We start from the raw sequence: 26,600 nt of genomic DNA on the forward strand, positions 1-26,600 counted from the left end.
CCCATTTTGTAGTTAGCTTTATAGATAGCTGTCGTCTCTGCTCTTTAGCAAGCCCCTGGAAGGTAGGGACCTTCTTTGTATCGTCCATAATGCTTCGCACAGTGAGGACTCAATAAATGGTTGTTGAATGTCTGAATTCCCAGCTCATGAATTTAGCATTTTTCCTGCAAGGCCAAGGCAGAGGAGATGAAGCCTAGAGCTTTGAAGTCTGGGTGGGAATCACTTGCATGCAGTATCCAGTATTTGCAGCCTCTGCCCATGGCTTCCTGTACAGTAGGATGGAGGTTCTGCCTCTCTATTCCAACTTTCCCTAACTTCTCCCTCTTTGTATTAGTTATCTATTGCTATGTAATAAACCACTCCAAAACAAAGTTATATATTATGTCTCATGGTCCTGGGTCAGGAATTGGGGAGCAGGCTTGGCAGGGCAGCTCAGGATCTCTCATGAGGTTGCAGTCAGATGTCTCCAGGGCTGCAGTCATCTGCAGTCTTGACTGGGGCTGGAGGATCCATTTGCGAGGTGGCTCACTCACATGGCTGGTAGGTTGGTTCTGACAAGTTGGTTCTTTTCCCCAGAGGGCTATTTGAATGTCCTCACTGTATGGTGACTGGCTTCCCCCAGAGCTAATGAATCAAGACTACAGTGTCTTAAAACAGAAATTATAATGCCTTTTATATTGTCGCTTCAGAAGTCACATACTGTTGCTTCTGTCATATTCTATTACTTACACAGGCCATCCCTGATGTTTTTGGATGGGAGATTACAGATGAGTGCAAATATCAGGAATCAAGGACCCTTGGGCTCATTGGAGGCCATGGTGGAGGCTGGCTACCATACTCTCCATCTACTGCTTTGATTCCCCAGGTGAAGGCTAGTGAGCTTAGCCTTGGTTTATCTGTTTATCCTAGGCTACAGCATTAACCTTCAATTTTTTTTCTCCCTTAATCCACCCTCCAAACTGTTGCTTTCTGAAGTGTAACTGTGAGCATGTTGTTCTCTTACTTATACAAAGTAACTAAAATGGATTCTCCACGAGGGCAAAGACTATTGTATTAAGTATCTGTTGCTGCATAAAAATATTACTGCAACCTTAGTGGTTTAAACAACACACATTTATCATCTCAGTTTCAGGGGGTTGGGATTCCGGCTGGGTTGACTGGGTCCTCTGCAAGGCTGCAATCAAGGTTCTGGTCAGGGCTGGCTTCTCATCTGAGGCTCGACTGGGGAAGGATCCACTTCCAGGCCCATATGGTTGTTGGCAGCTGTCAGTTCCTTGCAAGTGGTTGGACTGAGCATCCCAGTTTCTTGCTCTTTTGGCTGGAGGCTGTTTCTTACCACATGGCCCTCTCACAGCACGCCAACTTGCGTCTTCAAAACCAGCAGGGGAAAGTGTGTCTCTCCACAAGACAGATGTTAAATATTTTTGTAATGTAATCATACACAGATACTCATGTACATTCCATCACTTTTGCCATATTCTGATGGCTAAAAGCAAGCCATGGGTCCCACCCACACTCAATTGGTGGGGTGGGGAATTATGCATGGGTGTGAATGCCAGGAGGTACAGAGATCGCGGAGGCCACTTTAGAGTCTGTTTGCCCTAAGCATCTAGTCTAATGTGTCTTCAGCACCCTGAGCCATGCATGACACATACTAAGCTCTAATATTTGAATGAATTGATGTAGTGTGACTGTTATGTTTCCAGCTCCTAGTTTAAGCCTTTTGCTTCACTTCTCTTCTGTTTCAGAGTTACTGATTTATTCCTGAGAATCCTCTACTCTCATCTGTCCTCATGGATGAACTTCAGGATGTTCAACTCACAGAGATCAAACCACTTCTAAATGATAAGGTAAAGACTGCTGTTGTCACTAAAATATATGTAAGTCTTTTCTTCTGTGATTAGTTCATTTTCTATATTATCTAAATAGTAACTAACTCAAAACATATTTAACTTGACTTTCTATGGAGAGAATACTTTTAAAAATATATTGCTTAACCTTCTTCTTGATGTCTTGCCTCCCTTTCTTCCTACTTTTGTTTCCACTGGCCAAATTCAATCAAGTTATCCTGGGAATTTTCTTGTTTTACAGATAGAGATGTTAAGCAGAGAGTGTGAGAGTGGGTTTGACTTGGAATCCAAGTGTCTTGACTTTCAGTTTCTATAAGGAGAACTTAACATCCATGGCTGGTGATGTACACAGGCTGCAGTGCTCTCTTTAAAATTTGTCAAGTCTGTGATGTGACCTTTCTGTCTACGTTGAGGTTTTCATCAGGGATGCCTGGATGTTGGTAATACACCTCATTTTTATGCTCGTGTCAGAGAACTACACAATAAGCATCATAGTTAACAGCCACCAGGATTCAGCAAGTAAAGAGTGCTGTGATGGTGGGAGTTACCAAAAAGCTAAGAAAGGCTTATCCGCTCTCCTCTCCCTCTCCATTCAGTAAATGCGCCTGAAATTCTGTCTTTTCAGCCCTATTCTTTTGGTTTATTGTCATGGCCCCCTGTTAAAATACTGTTCTAGCTTGGTGTGGATGAGTCCATGGCATCCTTTCCTGAGGGAAGTATTGTTGGAGAGTAAGGGTAAAGATGGGTGAGGTCAGGATGGGGGCAGGGGCTATACCAGAAGATGCTGTTGCCTGTTATCTCTTTTGCCCAAAGCAAGGCCCTTCACCTACAACTTCTGGGGCCGTTGACTTACCGTGTGTTCGTTAATTTGCTGTTGAAACCTGTCAACCCCATTTTCGTCCCTGTGACCTCATCTCCATCCCCACTCCCACTCCTTCCTTTATCTTTCACCAGATTTCTTGCTCTCTCCCTTGGCAAGCTGCACACTTTTTTAAAACCCCCATTTGGTTTCTTCTGCTGCTTCCCTTCATGTTTTCAGAAAACTCTGTCCTTTAAGCACTGCCTTTTGGTGCATGTGAAGAGCTGTCCCCAAAATGATTTGCTGCAAAGAGGAGGAAGGAAATAAAATCTGCATCTGTAAAGCTTATGTATAGCCACAGAAATGAATAGTTACAGGGCAAGTGGGGGTAGGCAGTTTAGCTTCAGGAAGGTAGTAACCTATCCTAAACCTGGCTGATAGTCAGAACCAGCTGGGGAATTGTTTAAAAATACAGATTCCTGGGCCCCACTCTAGAACAACTAAATTGGAATCTGAGGGGAGGGGGACAGGACACACACAGTTCTCTATAATCAGTGGTCCTCAACCTTGGCTGCTTATTGGAATTACTTGGGGAGATTTAAAAAGGACCGATGCCTAAGTCCTACCTCCAGAGGTTCTAATTGAACTGGTCCGGGGTGAACTTTTTTAGCAGCTTCCAAAATTGAGAACCACGCCTAAAGTGATTGTGATTAGACAATGTTGGAAACCCATGACCTGATGGATCTCAGACATTTGAGGACTAGGACACAGATAAGAGGAGGATTCTTCCTTGACCCCGGAAGTCCACAGGATGCCTGAGGCACCTACATGAAGAGTTGCAGGAGGGACTTCCCTGGCGGTCCAGTGGTGAAGACTCTGCACTTCCACTGCAGGGGGTGCGGGTTCGATCCCTGGTCGGGGAACTAAGATCCTGCATGCCGCGCAGCGTGGCTAAAAAAAAAAAAAAGAGTTGCAGGAGTTAATTGACTGGATACCTCGTAGAGAAGGCAGCTGGAAAAGAAAAGATTTGGTGACCATAACCACAGAAAAGCATTGAATTAACATCTGGGTCCTCATCTCTGAGGCCGTAGTGATTCCTCAGCTATGTCTGATGTGTGCCCAAGTTCTCTGAACAGAACTGTGTCCCCTCCCCTAAAATTCATATGTTGAAGCCCTAGCTCCCTGTGTGACTTTATTGGAGATAAGGCCTTTAAGGAGGTGACTAAGGTTAAATGAGGTCATATGGTAGAGCCCTAATCCAGTAGAATTGGTGGCCTTATAAGAAGAGTGGGGGAGAGGAAAAGAGAGAGATCCACCCTCCACTCCCACTCCTGGCCAGGTGAGGACACATCTGCAAGCCAAGAAGGGAGCTCTCACCAAAAACTGAACCCTGCTGGAACCTTGATCTTGGACTTCCAGCCTCCAGAACTGTGAGGAGATACATTTCTGTTGTTTAAGCCACTCAGGCAGCCTGAGCAGTCTAAGATACCAAGCATTGTCTCACTTCCTCACATCTGTTAGCTCTTCTTTGATAAGCCTGTGCCCACTTCCCACGCTGTGTCTCCCTCCCTCCTCTTCCTGGGAAGTGCTTCTAGCCCATCACTATTCATGAGCACTGTCCTGCTCCAGCCAAGCTTTACTGAAGCAGATTGGCAAGAGGGCCCTCTTTAGATGGCATCATTCCCAAAGAATTCTACCCCATCACACCCCACCCTCCCCCAGTATATCAGTGCTTCTACCTTTGCCCGATAAGTGGCTGCTTTTGCATTATTTTGAAAGGTATAATGGTGATAATGCTTCTCATCCATTATTTCATTTGATCCTCCCAAAGGCCTGGCGATGTAGGACACACAGATCAATTTATTTGCATATTGCTGATGAGGAAGCTAGGGCTAAGAAAGCTGACGTAGCTTACTCAGATTGTGTACCTAAGAACCCCTGCTGTATGGCAGGATTCTCAGTCTTGGCACTGTAAATGTTTTGGGCTAGATAATTATTTATTGTGGGAGACCGTCCTGTGCATTGTAGGGTGTTTAACAGCATCCTTGGCCTCTACCCACTAGACGCCAGTAGTACCCCGGAGTCATGACAACCAAAAATGTCTGCAAACATTGTCAGATGTCTCCTGGGGCGGGGTGCAGAATCTCCCCATTTGGGAACCACTGCTATTAGGGTATAAGCCTCCAGGTTTGAATAGGAGATGTCTTGAAATTTTTTGTTTTCGGGGAAGTTTTATTTTGCCTAATAGCCTATCCTGCTATTATTTATTAAGCACTTTTTATGTGCCAGGTGCTTTACATACCTTATCTCGTTTCATCATCAGAATATCCCTTTGAAGTAGATAGTGTTCCTCACGTAGCAGATGAAAATCTGACTGAAAGATGGGCTTGCCCCGTCAGTAAGTGGCCAAGCCAGGACTGAAACCCAAATCTTTCCTACTCCACAACCTGAGGCCTTTCCACTGTGTTCACACTAGGTATTTTGGCATCACCTCTGAGGCTTGCCCTCTCTCTTTAAGGAGAAGCCTAGAGGCACGTATTATTTCACTTCATCTTTCTGTCCGTTCTCCTCATAGACACTCTTAGCCAGAGACATCGCTGTGCCCTTCCAGGCTTCAGGGAACTAAAGGAAGTCTAGACCCAACCTGTAATGCAGAACTTTGCCCTGAGCTGACTATAAGGAAGCATTCTCAAAATAGCTTTAAGCGAGGCGTATGTTAACTTTTCTCTTGTTGTTTGTTGGTACTTTTCCCGTTTACTTTTAGTATGCCTGTGATTTTGTCTACGGCTCAGAATTGTGAAGAAGTGGGTGATTTTGCCATGATTGTTTTGGCTCCAGTGATGAAAAGAAGCACCTGCCAGCACTTCTCTTTGTTATTTTGGAGGCAGATATTGCACAGGAATGTGAAATGATTTTTTAAAAAATAACATTTAACCATTTTCAGAGCACTTTCACAAATACGATCTAATTTGAATCTCCTGACCTCTTGTGAAGTAGGTAGTTAAAGGTATTTTTAGCTCCATTTTACAGATGAGGCTCAGAGAGGTTATATGACTTGTCTAACATTGGTGTCTTGAAGCCGGGACTAGACCCCACAGCTGTTGACTTCAGCCTGGATCAGGGGATCTAGGGCTCTTCCCACCATATGCTGCCTCTTGTAGCTGGTTGTTCCAACCTCTTCACCCAACAGACCCTGTACAAGCAGGAGAGCTGGCTGGTTTGTGCTTCATTTTCCCTGCCCTCCTCTACCTAATGTTAGTTCAGATACTGCCGAGCCTGTGAAAGCTGAAGACCAGGCTTGAGAAAATAAATAGTAGAACACAGTTGGCTTCAGCAAAACTGAGGACCTATCAAGAAGGGGAGTAAATACTTAGTGGGGGGAACAGAAACAAGTTATTTGCTTTGGTTGTTACAGTAGAAAGTGAGGTAAACCCTAAGGGAGGATATTATAAGAGGAAGCAGGGAGAACCCAGGGCTGAGCATTTTTGTAACCTGCAGGACAGCAGAGACAGGCCAAAGGATTTATGCCAACATCTCTTTAAAAAAAAACAACACAGGGCTTCCCTGGTAGCGCAGTGATTAAGAATCCGCCTGCCAGTGCAGGGGACACGGGTTCGAGCCCTGGTCCGGGAAGATCCCACATGCCGTGGAGCAACTAAGCCTGTGCACCACAACTGCTGAGCCTGTGCTCTAGAGCCCGCAAGCCACAACTACTGAAGCCCGTGTGCCTAAAGCCCGTGCTCCACAAAAAGAGAAGCCAGTGCAACGAGAAGCCCTTGCACTGCACCGAAGAGTAGCCCCAGCTCGCCGCAACTAGAGAAAGCTGCGCACAGCAACGAAGAACTAAGGCAGCCAAAAATAAATAAGTTAAATAAATAAATTAAAAACAAAAACAAAAAACCCCCACAGATTTATTGACATTTTCATTAAAGAGTATTTGTGAAGTGCAGCATTGCTTGTACAATTCCCCATCTTTCTCCTTTCTACAATAATCCAAAAAGGATTATTGTCCTTTTTTAGTAGAAATGCCAAATTTTATTCTCTTTGACTGTTTTTAATCAGCTTGTTTCTAAAACTTTTACTGTCGTAACAACTCCTCCTCACTTTAGTTCCGAGCTCATCTATTGCACGTAACGCTTCCTCTTTGGTATTCATTTATTACTCAAATTGAGTATCTCTATTTTGAGATGCTCATAATCTCTTCCAAAATGATATTCATTGCATTTACTAAGTGCCAGAACTGGGAATAGAGTGGTGAATCAGACACAGCCCCCCACATCAAGTTCACAGAACAAGTAGATTTGCCCCAAATCTCTTCCTGTTGGTAGTTGGTTCTAAGGTCTTATGTATCTTGTCTTTCCATTATATTGTTGCTTTCTGTCTTTTGACAACTCTGTGTATTGACTAGATCTCATGTTGGGAAATTACATTTCTCTTCTCTCTAGCAGTTCCTTGTTTTTCAAACTTTCCTCCTTACCTTCCCCTCCTTATTTCATACTTCTCTTCATACACTGATGTATTCTCAGTTGCTTTTTGCTTATTCTCCAGCCTTGAACTGAGAGAATTACTTGTTTTTAATTCACTTTCTTGAGCTGCTTCATTTAACTTCTGCATTTGGCACTGAGCCTCCACCAGGAAACATTCCCCTCAGTTGGCTTCTACCTTGACTGCAACTTGCAGTAATGACTTTTTTCCTTGAGTTATTCTTTTTTTTTCTCTTCCTCCACATTATTCTATTGAAAAAATTTTTTTTCTTGAATCCCTTTCTGCTACTTAAGTCTGCTTAGTGCAAGAATCTCTCTGAACATGGAATTAATGGTATATTCAAAATGGACAGAAAATAAAAAGAAAGCACACAGAGCCTGAAACTTTTGGAAGTTTTGTTGGAGTGGAACCTTGTACCACAAATATAAGAGACCAATAAGTCCCCAGGGAGGTCTTTCTCCTTCCAGAATCTACCTAGTGAGTAGTATTGAATTTTTCTTTTTTCGGCCATGCTGCGTTGCATGCAGGATCTTAGTTCCCTGAGCCTCCCTGCAGTGTAAGTGCAGAGTCTTAACCACCGGACTGCCAGGGAAGTCCCCAGTAGTATTGAATTTTTAATGAGTTCAGAGAATTTGGCTTCAGTTGACCACGCTCAACTGAGGACCAGCTAATAAACATCATTCAGAAACTCTGGATCCCCCAGAGGGCAGACAGCAGAAGCAAGAGGAACTACAATCCTGCAGCCTGTGGAACAAAAACCACATTCACAGAAAGGTAGACAAGATGAAAAGGCAGAGGGCTATGTACCAGATGAAGGAACAAGATAAAACCCCAGAAAACAACTAAATGAAATGGAGATAGGCAATCTTCCAGAAAAAGAATTCAGAATAATGATAGTGAAGATGATCCAGGACCTTGGAAAAAGAATGGAGGCAAAGATCGAGAAGATGCAAGAAATATTTAACAAAGACCTAGAAGAATTAAAGAACAAACAAACAGAGATGAACAATACAATAACGGAAATGAAAAATACACTAGAAGGAATCAGTAGCAGCATAACTGAGGCAAAAGAATGGAAAAGTAACCTGGAAGACAGAATGGTGGAATTCACTGCTGTGGAACAGAATAAAGGAAAAAGAATGAAAAGAAATGAAGACAGCCTAAGAGACCTCTGGGACAACATTAAACTCAACAACATTTGCATTATAGGGGCCCCAGAAGGAGAAGAGAGAGAGAAAGGACCCGAGAAAATATTGGAAAAGGTTATAGTTGAAAACTTCCCTAACACGGGAAAGGAAACAGCCACCCAAGTCCAGGAAGCACAGACAGTCCCACACAGGATAAACCCAAGGAGAAACATGCCGAGACACATAGTAATCAAATTGGCAAAAACTAAAGACAAAGAAAAATTATTGAAAGCAGCAAGGGAAAAACGACAAATAACATACAAGGGAACTCCCATAAGGTTAACAGCTGATTCCTCAGCAGAAACTCTACAAGCCAGAAGGGAGTGGCATGATATACTTCAAGTGATGAAAGGGAAGAACCTACAACCAAGATTACTCTACCCGGCAAAGACCTCATTCAGATTCGATGGAGAAATCCAAAGCTTTACAGACAAGCAAAAGCTAAGAGAATTCAGTAGCACCAAACCAGCTCTACAACAAATGCTAAAGGAACTTCCCTAAGTGGGAAACACAAGAGAAGAAAAGGACCTACAAAAACAAACCCAGAACAGTTAAGAAAATGGTCATAGGAACATACATATCAATAATTACCTTAAACGTGAATGGATTAAACGCTCCAACCAAAAGACACAGGCTTGCTGAATGGATACAAACACAAGACCCATATATATGCTGTCTACAAGAGACCCACTTCAGACCTAGGGACACATACAGACTGAAAGTGAGGGGATGGAAAAAGATATTCCATGCAAATGGAAATCAAAAGAAAGCTGGAGTAGCAATACTCATATCAGATAAAATGGACTTTAAAATAAAGAATGTTACAAGAGACAAGGAAGAGCAGAAATAAATGAAATAGAAACAAAGAAAACAATAGCAAAGAACAATAAAACTAAAAGCTGGTTCTTGGAGAAGATAAACAAAATTGATAAACCATTAGCCAGACTCATCAAGAAAAAGAGGGGGAGGACTCAAATCAATAAAATTAGAAATGAAAACGGAGAAGTGACAACAGACACTGCAGAAATACGAAGCATCCTAAGAGACTACTACAAGCAACTCTAGGCCAATAAAATGGACAACCTGGAAGGAATGGACAAATTCTTAGAAAGGTAGAACCTTCCAAGACTGAACCAGGAAGAAATAGGAAATGTGAACAGACCAATCACAAGTAATGAAATTGAAACTGTGATGAAAAATCTTCCAACAAACAAAAGTCCAGGACCTGATGGTTTCACAGGTGAATTCTATCAAACATTTAGAGAAGAGCTAACACCCATCCTTCTCAAACTCTTCCAAAAAACTGCAGAGGAAGGGAAACTCCCAAACTCATTCTGTGAGGCCACCATCCCCCTGATACCGAAACCAGACAAAGACGCTACAAAAAAAGGAAATTACAGACCAATATCACTGATGAATATAGACGTAAAAATCCTCAACAAAATACTAGCAAACAGAATCCAACAACACATTAAAAGGATCATACACCATGGTCAAGTGGGATTTATCCCAGGGATGCAAGGATTCTTCAATATACGTAAATCAGTGTGATCAACCATATTAACAAATTGAAGAATAAAAACCATATGATCATCTCAATAGATGCAGAAAAAGCTTTTGACAAAATTCAACACCCATTTATGATAAGAACTCTCCAGAAAGTGGACATAGAGGGGACCTAGCTCAACATAATAAAGGCCATATATGACAAACCCACAGCAAACTTCATTCTCAATGGTGAAAAACTGAAAGCATTTCCTCTAAGATCAGGAACGAGACAAGGATGTCCACTCTCACCACTAGTATTCAACATAGTTTTGCAAGTCGTAGCCACGGCAATCAGAGAAGAAAAAGAAATAAAAGGAATACAAATTGGAAAAGAAGAAGTAAAACTGTCACTGTTTGCAGATGACATGATACTATACATAGAGAATCCTAAAGATGCCGCCAGAAAACTACTAGAGCTCATCAATGAATTTGGTAAAGTTGCAGGATACAAAATTAATGCACAGAAATTTCTTGCATTCCTATACACTAATAATGAAATATCAGAAAGAGAAATTAAGGAAACTATCTCATTCACCACTGCAACGAAAAGAATAAAATACCTAGGAGTAAACCTACCTAGGGATGCAAAAGACCTGTATGCAGAAAACAATAAGACACTGATGAAAGAAATTAAGGATGGAGAGATATACCATGTTCTTGGATTGGAAGAACAGATGGAGAGATATACCATGTTCTTGGATTGGAAGAATCAATATTGTGAAAATGACTATACTACCCAAAGCAATCTACAGATTCAGTGCAATCCCTATCTAATTACCACTGGCAGTTTTTACCGAACCAGAACAAAAAATGTAAAATTTGTATGGAGACACTAAAGACCCCGAATAGCCAAAGCAGTCTTGAGGGAAGAAAACAGAGCTGGAGGAATCAGACTCCCTGACTTCAGACTATACTACAAAGCTACTGTCATCAAGACAATATGGTACTGGCACAAAAACAGAAACATAGATCAATGTAACAAGATAGAAAGCCCAGAGATAAACCCACGCACCTATGGTCAACTAATCTATGACAAAGGAGGCAAGGATATACAATGGAGAAAAGACAGTCTCTTCAATAAGTGGTGCTGGGAAAACTGGACAGCTACATGTAAAAGAATGAAATTAGATCACTCCCTAACACCATAGACAAAAATAAACTCAAAATGAATTAGAGACCTAAATGTAAGACCGGGCACTATAAAACTCTTAGAGGAAAACACAGGAAGAACACTCTTTGACATAAATCACAGCAAGATCTTTTTTGAGCCACCTCCTAGAGTAATGGAAATAAAAACAAAAATAAACAAATGGGACCTAATGAAACTTAAAAGCTTTTGCACAGCAAAGGAAACCATAAACAAGACGAAAAGACAACCCTCAGAATGGGAGAAAATATTTGCAAACGAATCAACGGACAAAGGATTAATCTCCAAAATATATAAACAGCTCATGCAGCTCAATATTAAAAAAACAAACAACCCAATCCAAAAATGGGCAGAAGACCTAAATAGACATTTCTCCAAAGAAGACATACAGATGGCCAAGAAGCACATGAAAAGCTGCTCAACATCACTAATTATTAGAGAAATGCAAATCAAAACTACAATGAGGTATCACCTCACACCAGTTAGAATGGGCATCATCAGAAAATCTACAAACAACAAATGCTGGAGAGGGTGTGGAGAAAAGGGAACCCTCTTGCACTCTTGGTGGGAATGTAAATTGATACAGCCACTATGGCGAACAGTATGGAGGTTCCTTAAAGAACTAAAAATAGAATTACCATATGACCCAGCAGTCCCACTACTGGGCATATATCCAGCGAAAACCATAATTCAAAAATACACATGCACCCCAATGTTCATTGCAGCACTATTTACAATATCCAGATCATGGAAGCAACCTAAATGCCCATCGACAGATGAATGGATAAAGAAGATGTGGTCCATATATACAATTGAATATTACTCAGCCATTAAAAGGAACGAAAGTGGGTCATTTGTAGAGACGTGGATGGATCTAGAGACATATAGAGTGAAGTAAGTCAGAAAGAGAAAAACAAATATAGCATATTAACTCATATATGTGGAACCTAGAAAAATGGTACAGATGAACTGGTTTGCAGAGCAGAAATTGAGACACAGAAGTAGAGAAAAAAACGTATGGACACCAAGAGGGGAAGGGGGTGGGGGTGGGGGGGCGGTGTGATGAATGGGCGATTGGGATTGACATGTATACACTGATGGGTATAAAATGGATAACTAATAAGAACCTGCTGTATAAAAAAATTAATTAACTTTTAAAAAATAGAAGAAAAAGAAACTCTGGATGCCAAACACTGTCAGACTGACCCAGTCATATCCTTTCTCCAGGATGATCAATCACTCATGAAGCCTGAAGCCATTCTCCAAGAGGATCTGGTATCCCTTTGAGAAAAAAAAAAAAAAGCCAAGAAAACAAGTGTTATATAGTCTTCCTCTGATTATTAGTACCTTTTCTTTGGGAGTCTAGCTGTGTACAGCTGTGTACATTGCATAAGGAACGTGGAATTTTTTAATTTATTTATTATTTTATTTATTTACTTTGGCTGTGTTGGGTCTTCGTTGCTGCAAGCGGGCTTTTCCTAGCTGCAGTGAGTGGGCTTCTCATTGCGGTGGCTTCTCTTGTTGCGGAGCACGGGCCCTAGGCGCGGGCTTCAGTACTTGTGGCTCGCAGGTTCTAGAGCACAGGCTCAGTAGTTGTAGCACACGGGCTTAGTTGCTCTGCGGCATGTGGGATCTTCCTGGACCAGGGCTCGAACCCATGTGCCCTGCGTTGGCAGGCGGATTCTTAACCACTGCACCACCGGGGAAGCCCGTGGAATTGTTTTTTTGCTAGGTTCTCAACAAAGAAAAGATCACTTTAGTTTTTGGAGAGAATTGCATCTTTCTGCTTTTGGCATTTCCCTTTGCGCTCTTCTCAGGCTTCAGGGCCTCACAAAATGCTTCATGACTATGATCACATGATAGTGAGTTAGGGAATTCATGCATACAGGGACAGCTGCTTCTCAAATTGCTCATCAGAATTTGTGTTTCTGTGTTCCAGGACCAAGATTTTAGTTCAGACTAGAGCGATTTTCCCTAATCTTTCTAAATAATCTGTAAAGGAACCTCTGGGAGCCCAGTAGGATTGAAGCTCTAATATGGTCTGTTTTGACATCATTATAAATTATTCCTCAAAAGATTAAATGAATATTTAAGTTGTATATTACAAAATACTAAGTTACAAACCTGACCAGGGATTGAACCTGTGCCCTCTGCATTGGGAGTGTGGAGTCTTAACCACTGGACTGTCAAGGAAGTTCCGGCAAACATATTTTTTGTGCCATACCAAATCCTTTTTTTCTAAGTTTTTAATTACAAAAGGTAAAGTATATGCTCATTGTAGAAAAGTATTAAAAAAATTGTAATCACTCATAATCTGTCTATTTAGAAACAGGTGCTATTGTTAATGTTTTGGTATTTTTCTTCTAGTCTTTTTTAGTGCATATTTTAATGTAGATGAGGTCAAACTTTGAAGACCATTCTGTAGCGTACTTTATTATCATTTAATAACAGTATCATGTCTTAAACTGGAAGGCAGTGGAATTTTTTGTTGTTTTCGACCCAAAGTCTTAACAGAAATATTTCAGCATCTAATTTTGTTATATTGGCGTATTCATTTTATAAATATATATTAACTTATGCCCGGCCCTGTGCTGTATGTGGTGGAAGGTGCAAGTTGAATCAGGGATCAGGGGCTCACTGGCTGGTCATTTATATCCTACTACAACTATCTACCCTAGTCCCTGAGAGGGCCCTTCCTCCTGCTTCTCATCGTCTAACTAGATGTTAAACACGATGACTTCTCTGAAGGAGTTCTCAGGAATTGTATGGGGCTAATGGGGAGCTAGGGAACTCTGTGATCCTTTTTACCAAGGGCAGCATTCCTTGGAAATGTGCTACCCAGTCCCATCTACGTGGCATCTTAGTTGTCTTTCCGCACTGTGACTGCATCAGACTTGACTTTGTGAACTTGGCTTCATGCCAGGACTAATAACTCAGAGCGGCTGCCTCCACCACTCTCTGTCCTCTGTGTCATCTGCAGTCTCTCTGTGATTGGTAATCTATTGTGACTTTACTGCCACCTTTACAGAAATAAGGTGGTAGGGATACAGAACTGTTTCTAAGAGGATCTTCTTGAAGGGGGATGGGATTGCTTAGTACTCCCTTGGCACCAGATTTCTTGATCTTCTCCAGAGGGGCAGCTTTGGGGAAGGTGCTGTTAATGATTATAGCTCCACACCTTCTGGAAGCTGCTGTAGACAGATATAACACAGTTTCTAACTAATGAGAGGGTTTTTTTTTCTGGGCAGGTGCTTTTACTTTATGAAAAATCAAGTCAGAAGGTTTTCTTTTCCTCCCAAACACATCACTCATTACCCTTTTTATACTCTTATGTCATACTCTTGCAACTCTGGCATCTTAAATTCTACAAAAATGCCTCTGAGTCATTGCCATTGATTTCTTTTTTTGGGGGGCAATCAAACATTACTATGATACAGTCTCTTTTTAGAAGCTTCGTGAATTCTCCTTGCATCTTTTGACTGTGTTTTACTTTTTAAACGATTCAATGATTTGTCCTTTTTCCTATTAGCCGTTTCCTGGGATAGACCAGTGTATTAGGAACCCTGTTTTATCATTCTTTCCCTCCTTCAATGACACCGCCTTTCTTCCTTGTTAAATTTCAGATCTTCCATTTCTGATCCACCTATATCTTTGTTCTCTTCTTTTTTTTTTTTTTTTATTAAAGACACTTTTTCAATTTATTTTGGCTGTGTTGGGTTTTCATTGCTGGGCGCGGGCTTTCTCTAGTTGCGGAGAGCCGGGACTACTCTTCGTTGCGGTACGCAGGCTTCTAATTGCGGTGGCTTCTCTTGTTGTGGAGCACGGGCTCTAGGCACGCGGGCTTCAGTAGTTGTGGCTCGTGGGCTCTAGAGCGCAGGCTCAGTAGTTGTGGCGCACAGGCTTAGTTGCTCCACGGCATGTGGGGTCTTCCTGGACCAGCGCTCGAACCCGTGTCCCCTGCATTGGCAGGCAGATTCCCAACCACTGCGCCACCAGGGAAGTCCCTGTTCTCATCTTAATCCTTTCTTTGCTTCCTTGTCCCGGGCACTATGGCTCCTGCCTTCCTTTGCACGTCTCAGGGTTGGCCTCTAGCTCCTTTCCTCTCAGGTACCTCCCGTGTGGGTTGTGAATGTGCTCTCAGACTCTGATCCATGTTTTACTCTCTCTCACTGCTCTCCTTAGGTAGGGAGACAAGAAGTTACAGGCTTTACTGGGAAACCAGGCTCCTTTCCTTCATCTTCACAGGAAGCCTGCCAAAGTGTAACCCCACCTCTAAAAGCTCACCTTTTACTAACACACATTAGGAACCCACCCGGCCTCCTCTGAAGCCCATTGATGAGAACCATTTTAGTTTTATGGCAACCAAGAGGCTGCACATGCACTGCTTTCACTGTGAACTGAATTTGCTGCACATTTGGGGAAGCCTCATGGGGAAACTGACTGTGTTTTCTGCCTTCTGTTGACAGAATGGTACACGAAACTTCCAGGACTTTGACTGTCAGGTAAGGACTGTAAAAACACCAAGGAGGGCTGGGTACAGGATCTCTACATTGCTTCCCTCCCTGTGCTGGTGGTGTTATATAGAGGTGGATCTCTCTTCGTAGCTAATCATGACGCCTTCATGTTCTTTTGGTCATTGGATCAAGTTTATTTAAAGTGATTTGCTATTGTGTTCAAAAATTGCCTGCCAGGTACCTGTTCTGTGGTTGTAGGTTATTGGGTGGAGCTTTCTCTTTGTAATTAAGATCTCCTTTCCTCAAATGTTATTGGAAACCCTAGTTACAGGTATCAAATGGTTGTCACCTCACTGCAGAGAAGGCAGGGGAGGGGTATTTTGAGGGGAGACTTAACCAACAACAAAATCTTTTCCTAAAAGAAAGAGACACATTAAGTGTTATTAATATAAAATGCAGATATCTCTTGGCTTTATCTTTGGAAACGCAAAATTCAACCTGGCTCATTAGTATTTTCCTAAATGATATTGTTCGTCTTAGTCTGCTTTTGCCTATAGCTCTATTGCCAATTTGAAAATCAATAAAGCGAACCAGCAACCCTCCCTCCATCTTCCTACTTTATCTGTTGCCTGGCCCTGAAAGAAATGGGAGGAAGGAGAATGGAAATGGGAACCTTATAAGCCCGTGCAGCCTGACTCTCCTACTTTTGGGGTAGATGTCATAAGAGTGGCTATCAGAGGCAACATGATGTGGACTCAAAGGGTACTAGGCAGGAAAGGAAGGTGCAGGGAAGCCAGCTTCCTCGTGTCCAGGATTCACCCAACTTGTATACCCACAGGCGGATAGTTATTTTCAGATATATTAAGTTATGTTCAGTACAGTGGAATCTCTCCATATAGCATTAGAATCAAAAGGAAGAACTAATATCTGTCTCATAGGCAAACCAGTTATATCATAATAATTTATTGGGTAACTACTATAGATACTAAGCATACATCATCTCTAGTGCTTGGAACAATATCATTAGGTGGTTTTTATTACAGATGAGGAAATTGAGAATCACATTTCATAACTTGCCGTTGGGTGAAATTGAGTTGAAAAACACCCTTTGTCCTGAATCCATTGTCCATTCTTTCTCACTTGGGAATGTCCAGAGCTGAGATGTGGCAAGGAGTTGAGTTGTGTGTAAAGCTGTGAGGCTCCTTGGCAGGACAAATGAGACTGAGACTCACTTTAGAAGGGGCAGGCTCCTTGTTACAGACTTTTTAATCCCAGTGCCAAACACCTCTTGGTGTGACTATTTGGTATACTTACATATACAACATAATCAGCCAAGTGCTGTTAGGGAATCATTTGCTATAGACCCTTACTCAAAAACAAGAAGTCGGGCTTCCCTGGTGGCGCAGTGGTTGAGAGTCCGCCTGCCGATGCAGGGGACACGGGTTCGTGCCCCGGTCCGGGAAGATCCCACATGCCGCGGAGCGGCTGGGCCCGTGAGCCATAGCCGCTGAGCCTGCGCGTCCGGAGCCTGTGCTCCGCAACGGGAGAGGCCACAACAGTGAGAGGCCCGCCCGTTTAACTTGATTGCTGTTAATATTTGATATAATTTACCTAGAAGGAGATCATTTGAGAGAGGATGACAGTAAAATTCAAGGGGAGGAATTCCAGAAGTAGTATATATATTCCTGCCTAAAAGTGTGGAAGCATTTATTTTCCTCGAATTGAGCACCCCCCTTCAAAAAAATGGAATATTAAAAAATTATGTGCTTATTGCCAAATAGATAAGAAAATACCAAAAAGCAAAAAAAATATAAATCACTTGTTATTTCACCAGTGTTAATATTTTGGTATATATACTTCAGGATTTTTTTTTCACACATAAATATACTTAGATATAAATGAAATTGAGTTTTAGAGATATAATTATCAATCACTTTTTAATATAAAGGCTTGAAAATAGTCTGGCAAAAATTCTTGATGTTTTGAGTGAAGCTCTAATATATTAACATGTTCTGGCCTCATTAAATATAACTTTTAGTTCAATTCTGATACAAATAGAATGATGGCAAATGTTTGTCACTGTTTGTCACATGTCTGTTACTGGTTATGAATGTGTAGGTTCTCTGTGTTCTAAAGAAGAAAATATCATAGGCCCTTCTTTTTTTCTCTCAACACTCATGAATGCTCTTCATTCTCATCTGTCTCTTTGTTAAAGAGGTGTTCTGGAGACTGTGGGCATCTGGGTCAGGAGTCTAGCGACAGGTGATAGAAGGCCTAGGAAGTAGGAGCTGTGCCGTGAGACATCTAGGGTGGCCCAGTTGGCCTGAAGGCTTCCCGGAGACCACTGGACATTCTTAGGAGACAAAGCAGAACAAATTTAAAGCCGCCCACTGGCATTGTCACTTAATGGAAAGGCATTCAGCCTTGACTTCGGTGTTGTTCATTAGCATAAATGTGGCACGGGGCTAACTGAGGCCAGTTAATCTGGGCTTCCTTCTGGTCTCTGTCTTGCCTCAGAGAAATCTTTAAGGAATCTTTGATGATATTCCAGGAAGTTATCTTAACATCACAACCATGAGAGATCGTAACTTCAGTCTGAACTGCCTTTTCCCCCTGTTTCCTTTACTAATCACCTACATGCTTCTTTTTTTCCCCCAGTAATTGAAAATATACTTAAAATTGTACCATTTCTCTTGGTTCTTTGATTGTCCTAGTGACTTCATTGCTATATAGCTCCCCTGAGGCCAAAAGCAGTTATATTGGGATATAAGAGTAATGAGGGGAGGGGTGCTTAGAGGTGACGTGCTTAGAATTGCTGTGAAAGGAGAAAACCTATTGCCAGTTGAAACAGTGAATCAGCAGGCTTATTGTCCATTTATCTACTTCAGTGCTGCTTAATTTTCTTCTACTTATGAGATTGTTTAAAAATTTGGAATTAGAGCTGAGACAAATGCTATATAGCTTCTTTGTGTTTGTGATATATTGCTTTAAAAAATAATTATACCAGGGGATTAAGAGGTACAAACTACTATATATAGTTAAATGTTACAAGGATATATTGTACAGCATAGGAAATATAGCCAATATTTTATAAAAACTTTATTTATTTACTTTTTGCGGTACGCGGGTCTCTCACTGTTGTGGCCTCTCCCGTTGCGGAGCACAGGCTCCGGACGCGCAGGCTCAGCGGCCATGGCTCACGGGCCCAGCCGCTCAGTGGCATGTGGGATCTTCCCGGACCCGGGCACGAACCCGTGTTCCCTGCATCGGCAGGCGGACTCTCAACCACTGCGCCACCAGGGAAGCCCTATACAAACTTTAAGTGAAGTATAATCCGTAAAACTTTTGGATCACTGTGTTGTACACCTGAAACTAATATAATACTGTAAATCAACGGTACCTCAACTTAAAAAAAAAAGATGGATTAATAAGACGGTTAGAGGGATGGATAGATGGATAGATGCATGATAATTAAGTATAGTAAAATGTTAATGGTAGAGTTCAGGTGGTGGGTATACAGATGTTCACTGTAAGGTATTTCAACTTAGGCATATGGTTGAACGTTTTCATGATAAAATACTGCAGGGGGGACCAATGTTTACTTTTGTTAAAAAGTACACAAAACTGCTTTTAATTTTCACACCGCTCTCTCCATGGACATTTCCAGTACTTCTCCACATGCACACACACTTATGAACTTGTGATCACTATGTTTGTATAAATATCATCATTGTTATTTCTCACGTTTCTAAAACGTCACATGTAGCATTTAATGTGTGTATATCCCATGAGTAAATATGTTAAAAGATAATACTTGTGTATAATCAAATTTAGAAAATGCAGAAAAGTATGAAAATAAAGGTTTCCTATAATCCTGTTCCCTAGGGATAACCATATTTTATTATATTTCTTTCCAGTTTTTACTTTTATATTCTGGTTATCAAAAGAGTACGTGCTCATAGTTGAATATTTGGAGAGCACAGAGAATTATAAAGTAGCTAGAGAAAAGCTCACAGTCCTAGAACCCAGGGGCAACCGTGTATGTCTGTGTATTATTTATTTATATTATTTATATTATTGATTTATTTTTATTTTGGCTGTGCCGGGACTTAGTTGTCACACGAGGGATCTTTTTTTTTTTTTTTTTTTTTTTTTTTTTTTTTGCGTCAGGCAGGCTTTTTGGTTGTGGCATGCAGACTCTTAGTTGCGGCATGCAGGCGGAATCTAGTTCCCCGACCAGGGATCGAACCCAGGCCCCCTGCACTGGAAGCGTGGAGTCTTACCCACTGGACCACCAGGGAAGTCCCTGTATTTTATTTTCTAAAATATAATTTTTAAAGTTTATATAACTGGTCACCCTGGATGTACGATTATGTATCTCCTTTTCTGACTTAATATTAGAACACAATCTCATTTACATGTCATTTTAAAACTCGCATAAAAATAATCTCTAATGGGGAATTCCCTGGCGGTCCAGTGGTTAGGACTTGGTGCTTTAACTGCCAAGGCCCGGGTTCAGTCCCTGGTCAGGGAACTAAGATCCTGCAAGCCACGTGGCGCAGCCAAAAAAAAAAAAAAAAAATCTCTAATGGCTGCCTGTTATTTCATCATATGGCTATCCCATGACTTATCTATTCCATTATTTTTGGAAATTAGATTGCTTATAATATGTTCAGTTCACTGAACATTTTTGTGCATAAATTATACGTACACATTGGATTATTTCCTTAGATGGATTCTTGGAATGAATACACTTAAGGCTCTTGGCATATCTTGTCAAATTGCCTTCCACTTCCACCAGAGGGGTACTCAAGAAATATTAATGGAAAGTGGAAAGCTGCTGTGTCTGCCACAATGTATCATTCCTGTAGAAGAGGCTGATGATGGAGTGAACTCAAGAATGGAGTTCTTGCTCCTATAGGATAAGAACTCCAGGCCTGGCCAAGGGCTGAGTAATTTCATGCTGGCTGTTTAATTGCAGTAGCTCTTAAGAGGACTGAGTTATAGAACTCTACTGTGAGGACTGGTGTTTAGTACCACAGTTCAAATGTATATATATGTGACTGCCTCTTCTAAAGGGGTATAAGCAGCTTTAAACTCTTGCAGGTCACTTGCTGAATGGGCGCTATTACAAAGTAAGAATTCAGTGAAGTGAATAACTGAAAGTGCCTTCCACAGAAAAGAGGTGTTTGGAGACATCTGGGATTCAGCCACCTGCTACAGTCTGTTAGAGAGCTTGACCAGTTCCACGTTCCTCCCCTTGCCTTGAAGGATGTGGTTGTGGCCCCAGTCCCCCTTTCAGCCTGTTGTCCCACTGCTTCCCATTGTACACTCCACCCACGCCCAGGAAAACTAGAATTATTGCTGACCTACCCATCCTTCTGCTTTGTGCTTTTCCCTTCTGATGGCCTTTGTTCACAGGTCCTCCCCTTGAGATGCATACCCGTCCCCTTTAGGGATTTTTTTCTTTTTTTATGACTGTTATTTATTTTTTATTTATTTTCTTATTAGTTATCCATTTTATACACATCAGTGTATACATGTCATTCCCAGTCGCCCAGTTCATCACACCACCGCCACCACCCCCAGCCGCTTTTCCCTCTTGATGTCCATACGTTTTTTTCTCTACTTCTGTGTCTCAATTTCTGCTCTACAAACCGGTTCATCTGTACCATTTTCTAGGTTCCACATATATGCATTAATATACGATATTTGTTTTTCTCTTTCTGACTTACTTCACTCTGTATGACAGTCTCTAGATGCATCCATGTCTCTACAAATGACCCAATTTCGTTCCTTTTAATGGCTGAGTAATATTCCATTGTATATATGTACCATATCTTCTTTATCCATTCGTCTGTCGATGGGCATTTAGGTTGCTTCCATGACCTGGCTATTGTAAATAGTGCTGCAATGAACATTGGGGTGCATGTGTCTTTTTGAATTATGGTTTTCTCTGGGTATATGCCCAGGAGTGGGATTGCTGGATCATATGGTAATTCTATTTTTAGTTCTTTAAGGAACCTCCATACTGTTCTCCATAGTGGCTGTATCAATTTACATTCCCACCAAGAGTGCAAGAGGGTTCCCTTTTCTCCACACCCTCTCCAGCATTTGTTGTTTGTAGACTTTCTGATGATGCCCATTCTGACTGGTGTGGGGTGATACCTCATTGTAGTTTTGTTTTGCATTTCTCTAATAATTAGTGATGTTGAGCAGCTTTTCATGTGTTCTTGGCCATCTGTGTGTCTTTGGAGAAGTGTCTGTTTAGGTCTTCTGCCCATTTTTGGATTGGGTTGTTTGTTTTTTTAATATTGAGCTGCATGAGCTGTTTATATATTTTGGAGATTAATCCTTTGTCCATTGATTCGTTTGCAAATATTTTCTCCCATTCTGAGGGTTGTCTTTTCGTCTTGTTTATGGTTTCCTTTGCTGTGCAAAAGCTTTTAAGTTTCATTAGGTCCCATTTGTTTATTTTTGTTTTTATTTCCATTACTCTAGGAGGTGGATCAAAAAAGATCTTGCTGTGATTTATGTCAAAGAGTGTTCTTCCTATGTTTTCCTCTAAGAGTTTTATAGTGTCCGGTCTTACATTTAGGTCTCTAATCCATTTTGAGTTTATTTTTGTGTATGGTGTTAGGGAGTGTTCTAATTTCATTCTTTTACATGTAGCTGTCCAGTTTTCCCAGCACCACTTATTGAAGAGACTGTCTTTTCTCCATTGTATATCCTTGCCTCCTTTGTCATAGATTAGTTGACCACAGGTGTGTGGGTTTAATATTGTCTTGATTACTGTAGCTTTGTAGTATAGTCTGAAGTCAGGGAGTCTGATTCCTCCAGCTCCATTTTTTTCCCTCAAGACTGCTTTGGCTATTCGGGGTCTTTTGTGTCTCCATACAAATTTTAAGATTTTTTGTTCTAGTCCTGTAAAAAATGCCATTGGTAGTTTGATAGGGATTGCATTGAATCTGTAGATTGCTTTGTGTAGTATAGTCGTTTTCACAGTACTGATTCTTCCAATCCAAGAACATGGTATGTCTCTCCATCTGTTGGTGTCATCTTTAATTTCTTTCATCAGTGTCTAATAGTTTTCTGCATACAGGTCTTCTGTCTCCCTAGGTAGGTTTATTCCTATGTATTTTATTCTTTTTGTTGCAGTGGTAAATGGGAGCGTTTCCTTAATTTCTCTTTCAGATTTTACATCATTAGTGTAATGGAATGCAAGAGATTTCTGTGCATTAATTTTGTATCCTGCAACTTTACCAAATTCATTGATGAGCTCTAGTAGTTTTCTGGTGGCATCTTTAGGATTCTCTATGTATAGTATCATGTCATCTGCAAACACTGACAGTCTTACTTCTTCTTTTCCAATTTGTATGCCTTTTATTTCTTTTTCTTCTCTGATTGCCGTGGCTACGACTTCCAAAGCTATGTTGAATACTAGTGGTGAGAGTGGACATCTTTGTCCATTTCTTCCAGGTTGTCCATTTTATTGGCGTAGAGTTGCTTGAAGTAGTCTCTTAGGATGCTTTGTATTTCTGCAGTCTCTGTTGTAACTTCTCCATTTTCATTTCTGATTTTATTGATTTGAGTCCTCTCCTTCTTTTTCTTGATGAGTCTGGCTAATGGTTTATCAATTTTGTTTATCTTCTCAAAGAACCACCTTTTAATTTTATTGTTCTTTGCTACTGTTTTCTTTGTTTCTATTTCGTTTATTTCTGCTCTGGTCTTTATGATTTCTTTCCTTCTGCTAACTTTGGGTTTTGTTTGCTCTTCTTTCTCTGGTTCCTATAGGTGTAACATTAGATTGTTTATTTGAGATTTTTTTTGTTTTTTGAGATAGGCTTGTATAGCTATAAACTCCCCTCTTAGAACTGCTTTTGCTGCATCCCATAGGTTTTGGATGGTCGTGTTTTCATTGTTATTTGTCTCTAGGTATTTTTTGATTTCCTCTTTGATCTCTTCAGTAATCTCTTGGTTATTTAGTAATGTATTGTTTAGCCTCCATATGTTTGGTTTTTTTGCGGTATGTGGGCCTCTCACTGTTGTGGCCTCTCCTGTTGCGGAGCACAGGCTCCGGACGCGCAGGCTCAATGGCCATGGTTCACGGGCCTAGCTGCTCCACGGCATGTGGGATCTTCCCGGACCGGGGCACAAACCTGTGTCCCCTGCATTGGCTGGCAGACTCTCAACCACTGGGCCACCCGGGAAGCCCTGTTTGTGTTTTTTACGTTGTTTTCCCTGTAATTGATTTCTAATCTCATAGCGTTGTGGTCAGAAAAGAAGCATGATGTGATTTCAGTTTTCTTAAATGTACTGAGGCTTGATTTGTGACCGAAGATGTGATCTATCCTGGAGAATGTTCCCTGTGCACTTGAGAAGAAAGTGTAATCTGCTGTTTTTGGATGGAATGTCCTATAAATATCAATTAAATCTCTCTAGAATATTGTGTCATTTAAAGCTTGTGTTTCCTTATTAATTTTCTGTTTGGATGACCTGTCCATTGGTGTAAGTGAGGTGTTAAAGTCCCCCACTATTACTGTGTTTCTATTTCCATTTTTATACCTGTTAGCAGTTGCCTTATGTATTGAGGTGCTCCTATGTTAGGTGCATATATATTTATAATTGTTATATCTTCTTTATTTTAAAGTCTATTTTATCTCATATGAGTATTGCTACTTCAGCTTTCTTTTGATTTCCATTTGCGTGGAATATCTTTTTCCATCCCCTCACTTTCAGTCTGTATGTGTCCCTAGGTCTGAAGTGGGTCTCTTGTAGACAGCATATATAAGGGTTTTGTGTTTGTATCCATTCAGCAAGCCTGTGTCTTTTGGTTGGAGCATTTAATCCATTCACGTTTAAGGTAATTATCAATATGTATGTTCCTATGACCATTTTCTTAATTGTTCTGGGTTTGTTTTTGTAGGTCCTTTTCTTCTCTTCTGTTTCCCACTTAGGGAAGTTCCTTTAGCATTTGTTGTGGAGCTGGTTTGGTGCTACTGAATTCTCTTAGCTTTTGCTTGTCTGTAAAGCTTTGGATTTCTCCATTGAATCTGAATGAGATCCTTGCCGGGTAGAGTAATCTTGGTTGTAGGTTCTTCCCTTTCATCACTTGAAGTATATCATGCCACTCCCTTCTGGCTTGTAGAGTTTCTGCTGAGAAATCTGCTGTAAACCTTATGGGAGTTCCCTTGTAATGTTATTTGTCGTTTTTCCATTGCTGCTTTCAATAATTTTTCTTTGTCTTTAATTTTTGCCCGCTTGATTACTATGTGTCTCGGCATGTTTCTCCTTGGGTTTATCCTGTATGGGACTCTCTGTGCTTCCTGGACTTGGGTGTCTGTTTCCTTTCCCATGTTAGGGAAGTTTTTGACTATAATTTCTTCAAATATTTTCTCGGGTCCTTTCTCTCTCTTCTCCCTCTGGGACCCCTATACTGTGAATGTTGTTGCTTTTAATGTTGTCCCAGAGGTTTCTTAGGCTGTCTTCATTTCTTTTCATTCTTTTTTCTTTATTCTGTTCCGCAGCAGTGAATTCCACCATTTCTGTCTTCCAGGTCACTTATCTGTTCTTCTGCCTCAGTTATTCTGCTATTGATTCCTTCTAGTGTATTTTTCATTTCAGTTATTGTATTGTTCATCTCTGTTTGTTTGTTCTTTAATTCTTCTAGGTCTTTGTTCAGCATTTCTTGCATCTTCTCGATCTTTGCCTCCATTCTTTTTCCGAGGTCCTGGATCATCTTCACTGTCATTATTCTGAATTCTTTTTCTGGAAGGTGGCCTATCTCCACTTCATTTAGTTGTTTTTCTGGGGTTTTATCTTGTTCCTTCGTCTGGTACATAGCCTTCTGCCTTTTCATCTTGTCTGTGTTTCTGTGAATGTGGTTTTTGTTCCACAGGCTGCAGGATTGTAGTTCTTCTTGCTTCTGCTGTCTGCCCTCTGGTGGATGAGACTATCTAATAGGCTTGTGCAAGTTTCCTGTTAGGAGGGACTGGTGGTGGGTAGAGCTGGCTGTTGCTCTGGTGGGCAGAACTCAGTAAAACTTTAATCCACTTGTCTGCTGATGGGTGGGGCTGGGTTCCCTCCCTGTTGGTTGTTTGGTCGAGGCAACCCAACACTGGAGCCTACCCGAGCTGTTTGGTGGGGCTAGTGGTGGACTCTGGGTGGGCTCACGCCAAGGAGTACTTTCCAGAACTTCTGCTGCCAGTGTCCCTGTCCCTTGGTGAGCCACAGCTGCCCCCCTTCTCTGCATGAGACCCTCCAACACCAGCAGGTAGGTCTGGTTCAGTCTCCTATGGGGTCACCGCTCCTTCCCCTGGGTCCCGATGTGCACACTACTTTGTGTGTGCCCTCCAAGAGTGGAGTCTCTGTTTCCCCCAGTCCTGTCGAAGTCCTGCAGTCAAATCCCACTAGGTTTCAAAGCCTGATTCTCTAGGAATTCCTCCTCCCATTGCCAGACCCCCAGGTTGGGAAGCCTGATGTGTGGCTCAGAACCTTCACTCCTGTGGGTGGACTTCTGTGGTGTAAATGTTCTCCAGTTTGTGAGTCACACACCCAGCAGTTATGGGATTCGATTTTATTGTGATAGCGCCCCTCTTACCATCTCATTGCGGCTTCTCCTTTGTCTTTGCATATGGGGTATCTTTTTTGGTGAGTTCCAGTGTCTTCCTGTCGATGATTGTTCAGCAGTTAGTTGTGATGCAGGTGTTCTTGAGAGAGGGAGTGAGAGCATGTCCTTCTACTCCGCCATCTTGAATCAGTCTCCCCTTTTGGTTTTATTTTGTGGGGTTTTGTTTTGGGGGGCTCGGGGGTAAGGGTGAGATTGATTAAGTACTAAAGATAGAGGTGACTTTGTTCTCATTTGGGGAGAAAAAAAAGAATCTTATAGAAAAAGCTAAGGCCTTTTATCACCACCCCCAATCTCAGTTCCCTCTTCCCCTGTCACTAGAGGGTTTATTTCTCTGACAAGCTCTGTCATAGCACGGGCGTGACGGCTGCCAACTGCCCAAAATTCACATCCTTCCAGCTTAGCAGCCTCACTGCTAAGAGAAGAGATCTTTACCTGTAACTTGAGGGAAAAGGCTAGGGGAGGGGCTTCCCTGGTGGCGCAGTGGTTGAGGGTCCGCCTGC

General features: G+C 41.5%; 1 protein-coding gene across 3 annotated transcripts in view; it reads left to right on the plus strand.

The window, feature by feature from the left end:
* The first annotated feature begins 1,744 nt into the window (after positions 1-1,744).
* The window catches only part of NDRG3 (NDRG family member 3), a 61,027-nt gene continuing 36,171 nt past the window's right edge, over positions 1,745-26,600 (plus strand). The window contains exons 1-2 of one of the 3 annotated variants that reach the window (XM_007447738.1): positions 1,745-1,850; positions 15,483-15,518. In XM_007447738.1, the coding sequence (XP_007447800.1) occupies positions 1,843-1,850; positions 15,483-15,518 (44 nt within the window). In that variant the 5' untranslated portion in view covers positions 1,745-1,842. The remainder of the gene's footprint in view (positions 1,851-15,482; positions 15,519-26,600) is intronic. The other 2 variants (XM_007447739.1, XM_007447737.1) reach the window with 2 other exon arrangements.

Source organism: Lipotes vexillifer, unplaced genomic scaffold, assembly GCF_000442215.2.
Source record: "Lipotes vexillifer unplaced genomic scaffold, Lipotes_vexillifer_v1.1 scaffold397, whole genome shotgun sequence".
Taxonomy (NCBI): Eukaryota; Metazoa; Chordata; class Mammalia; order Artiodactyla; family Lipotidae; genus Lipotes; species Lipotes vexillifer.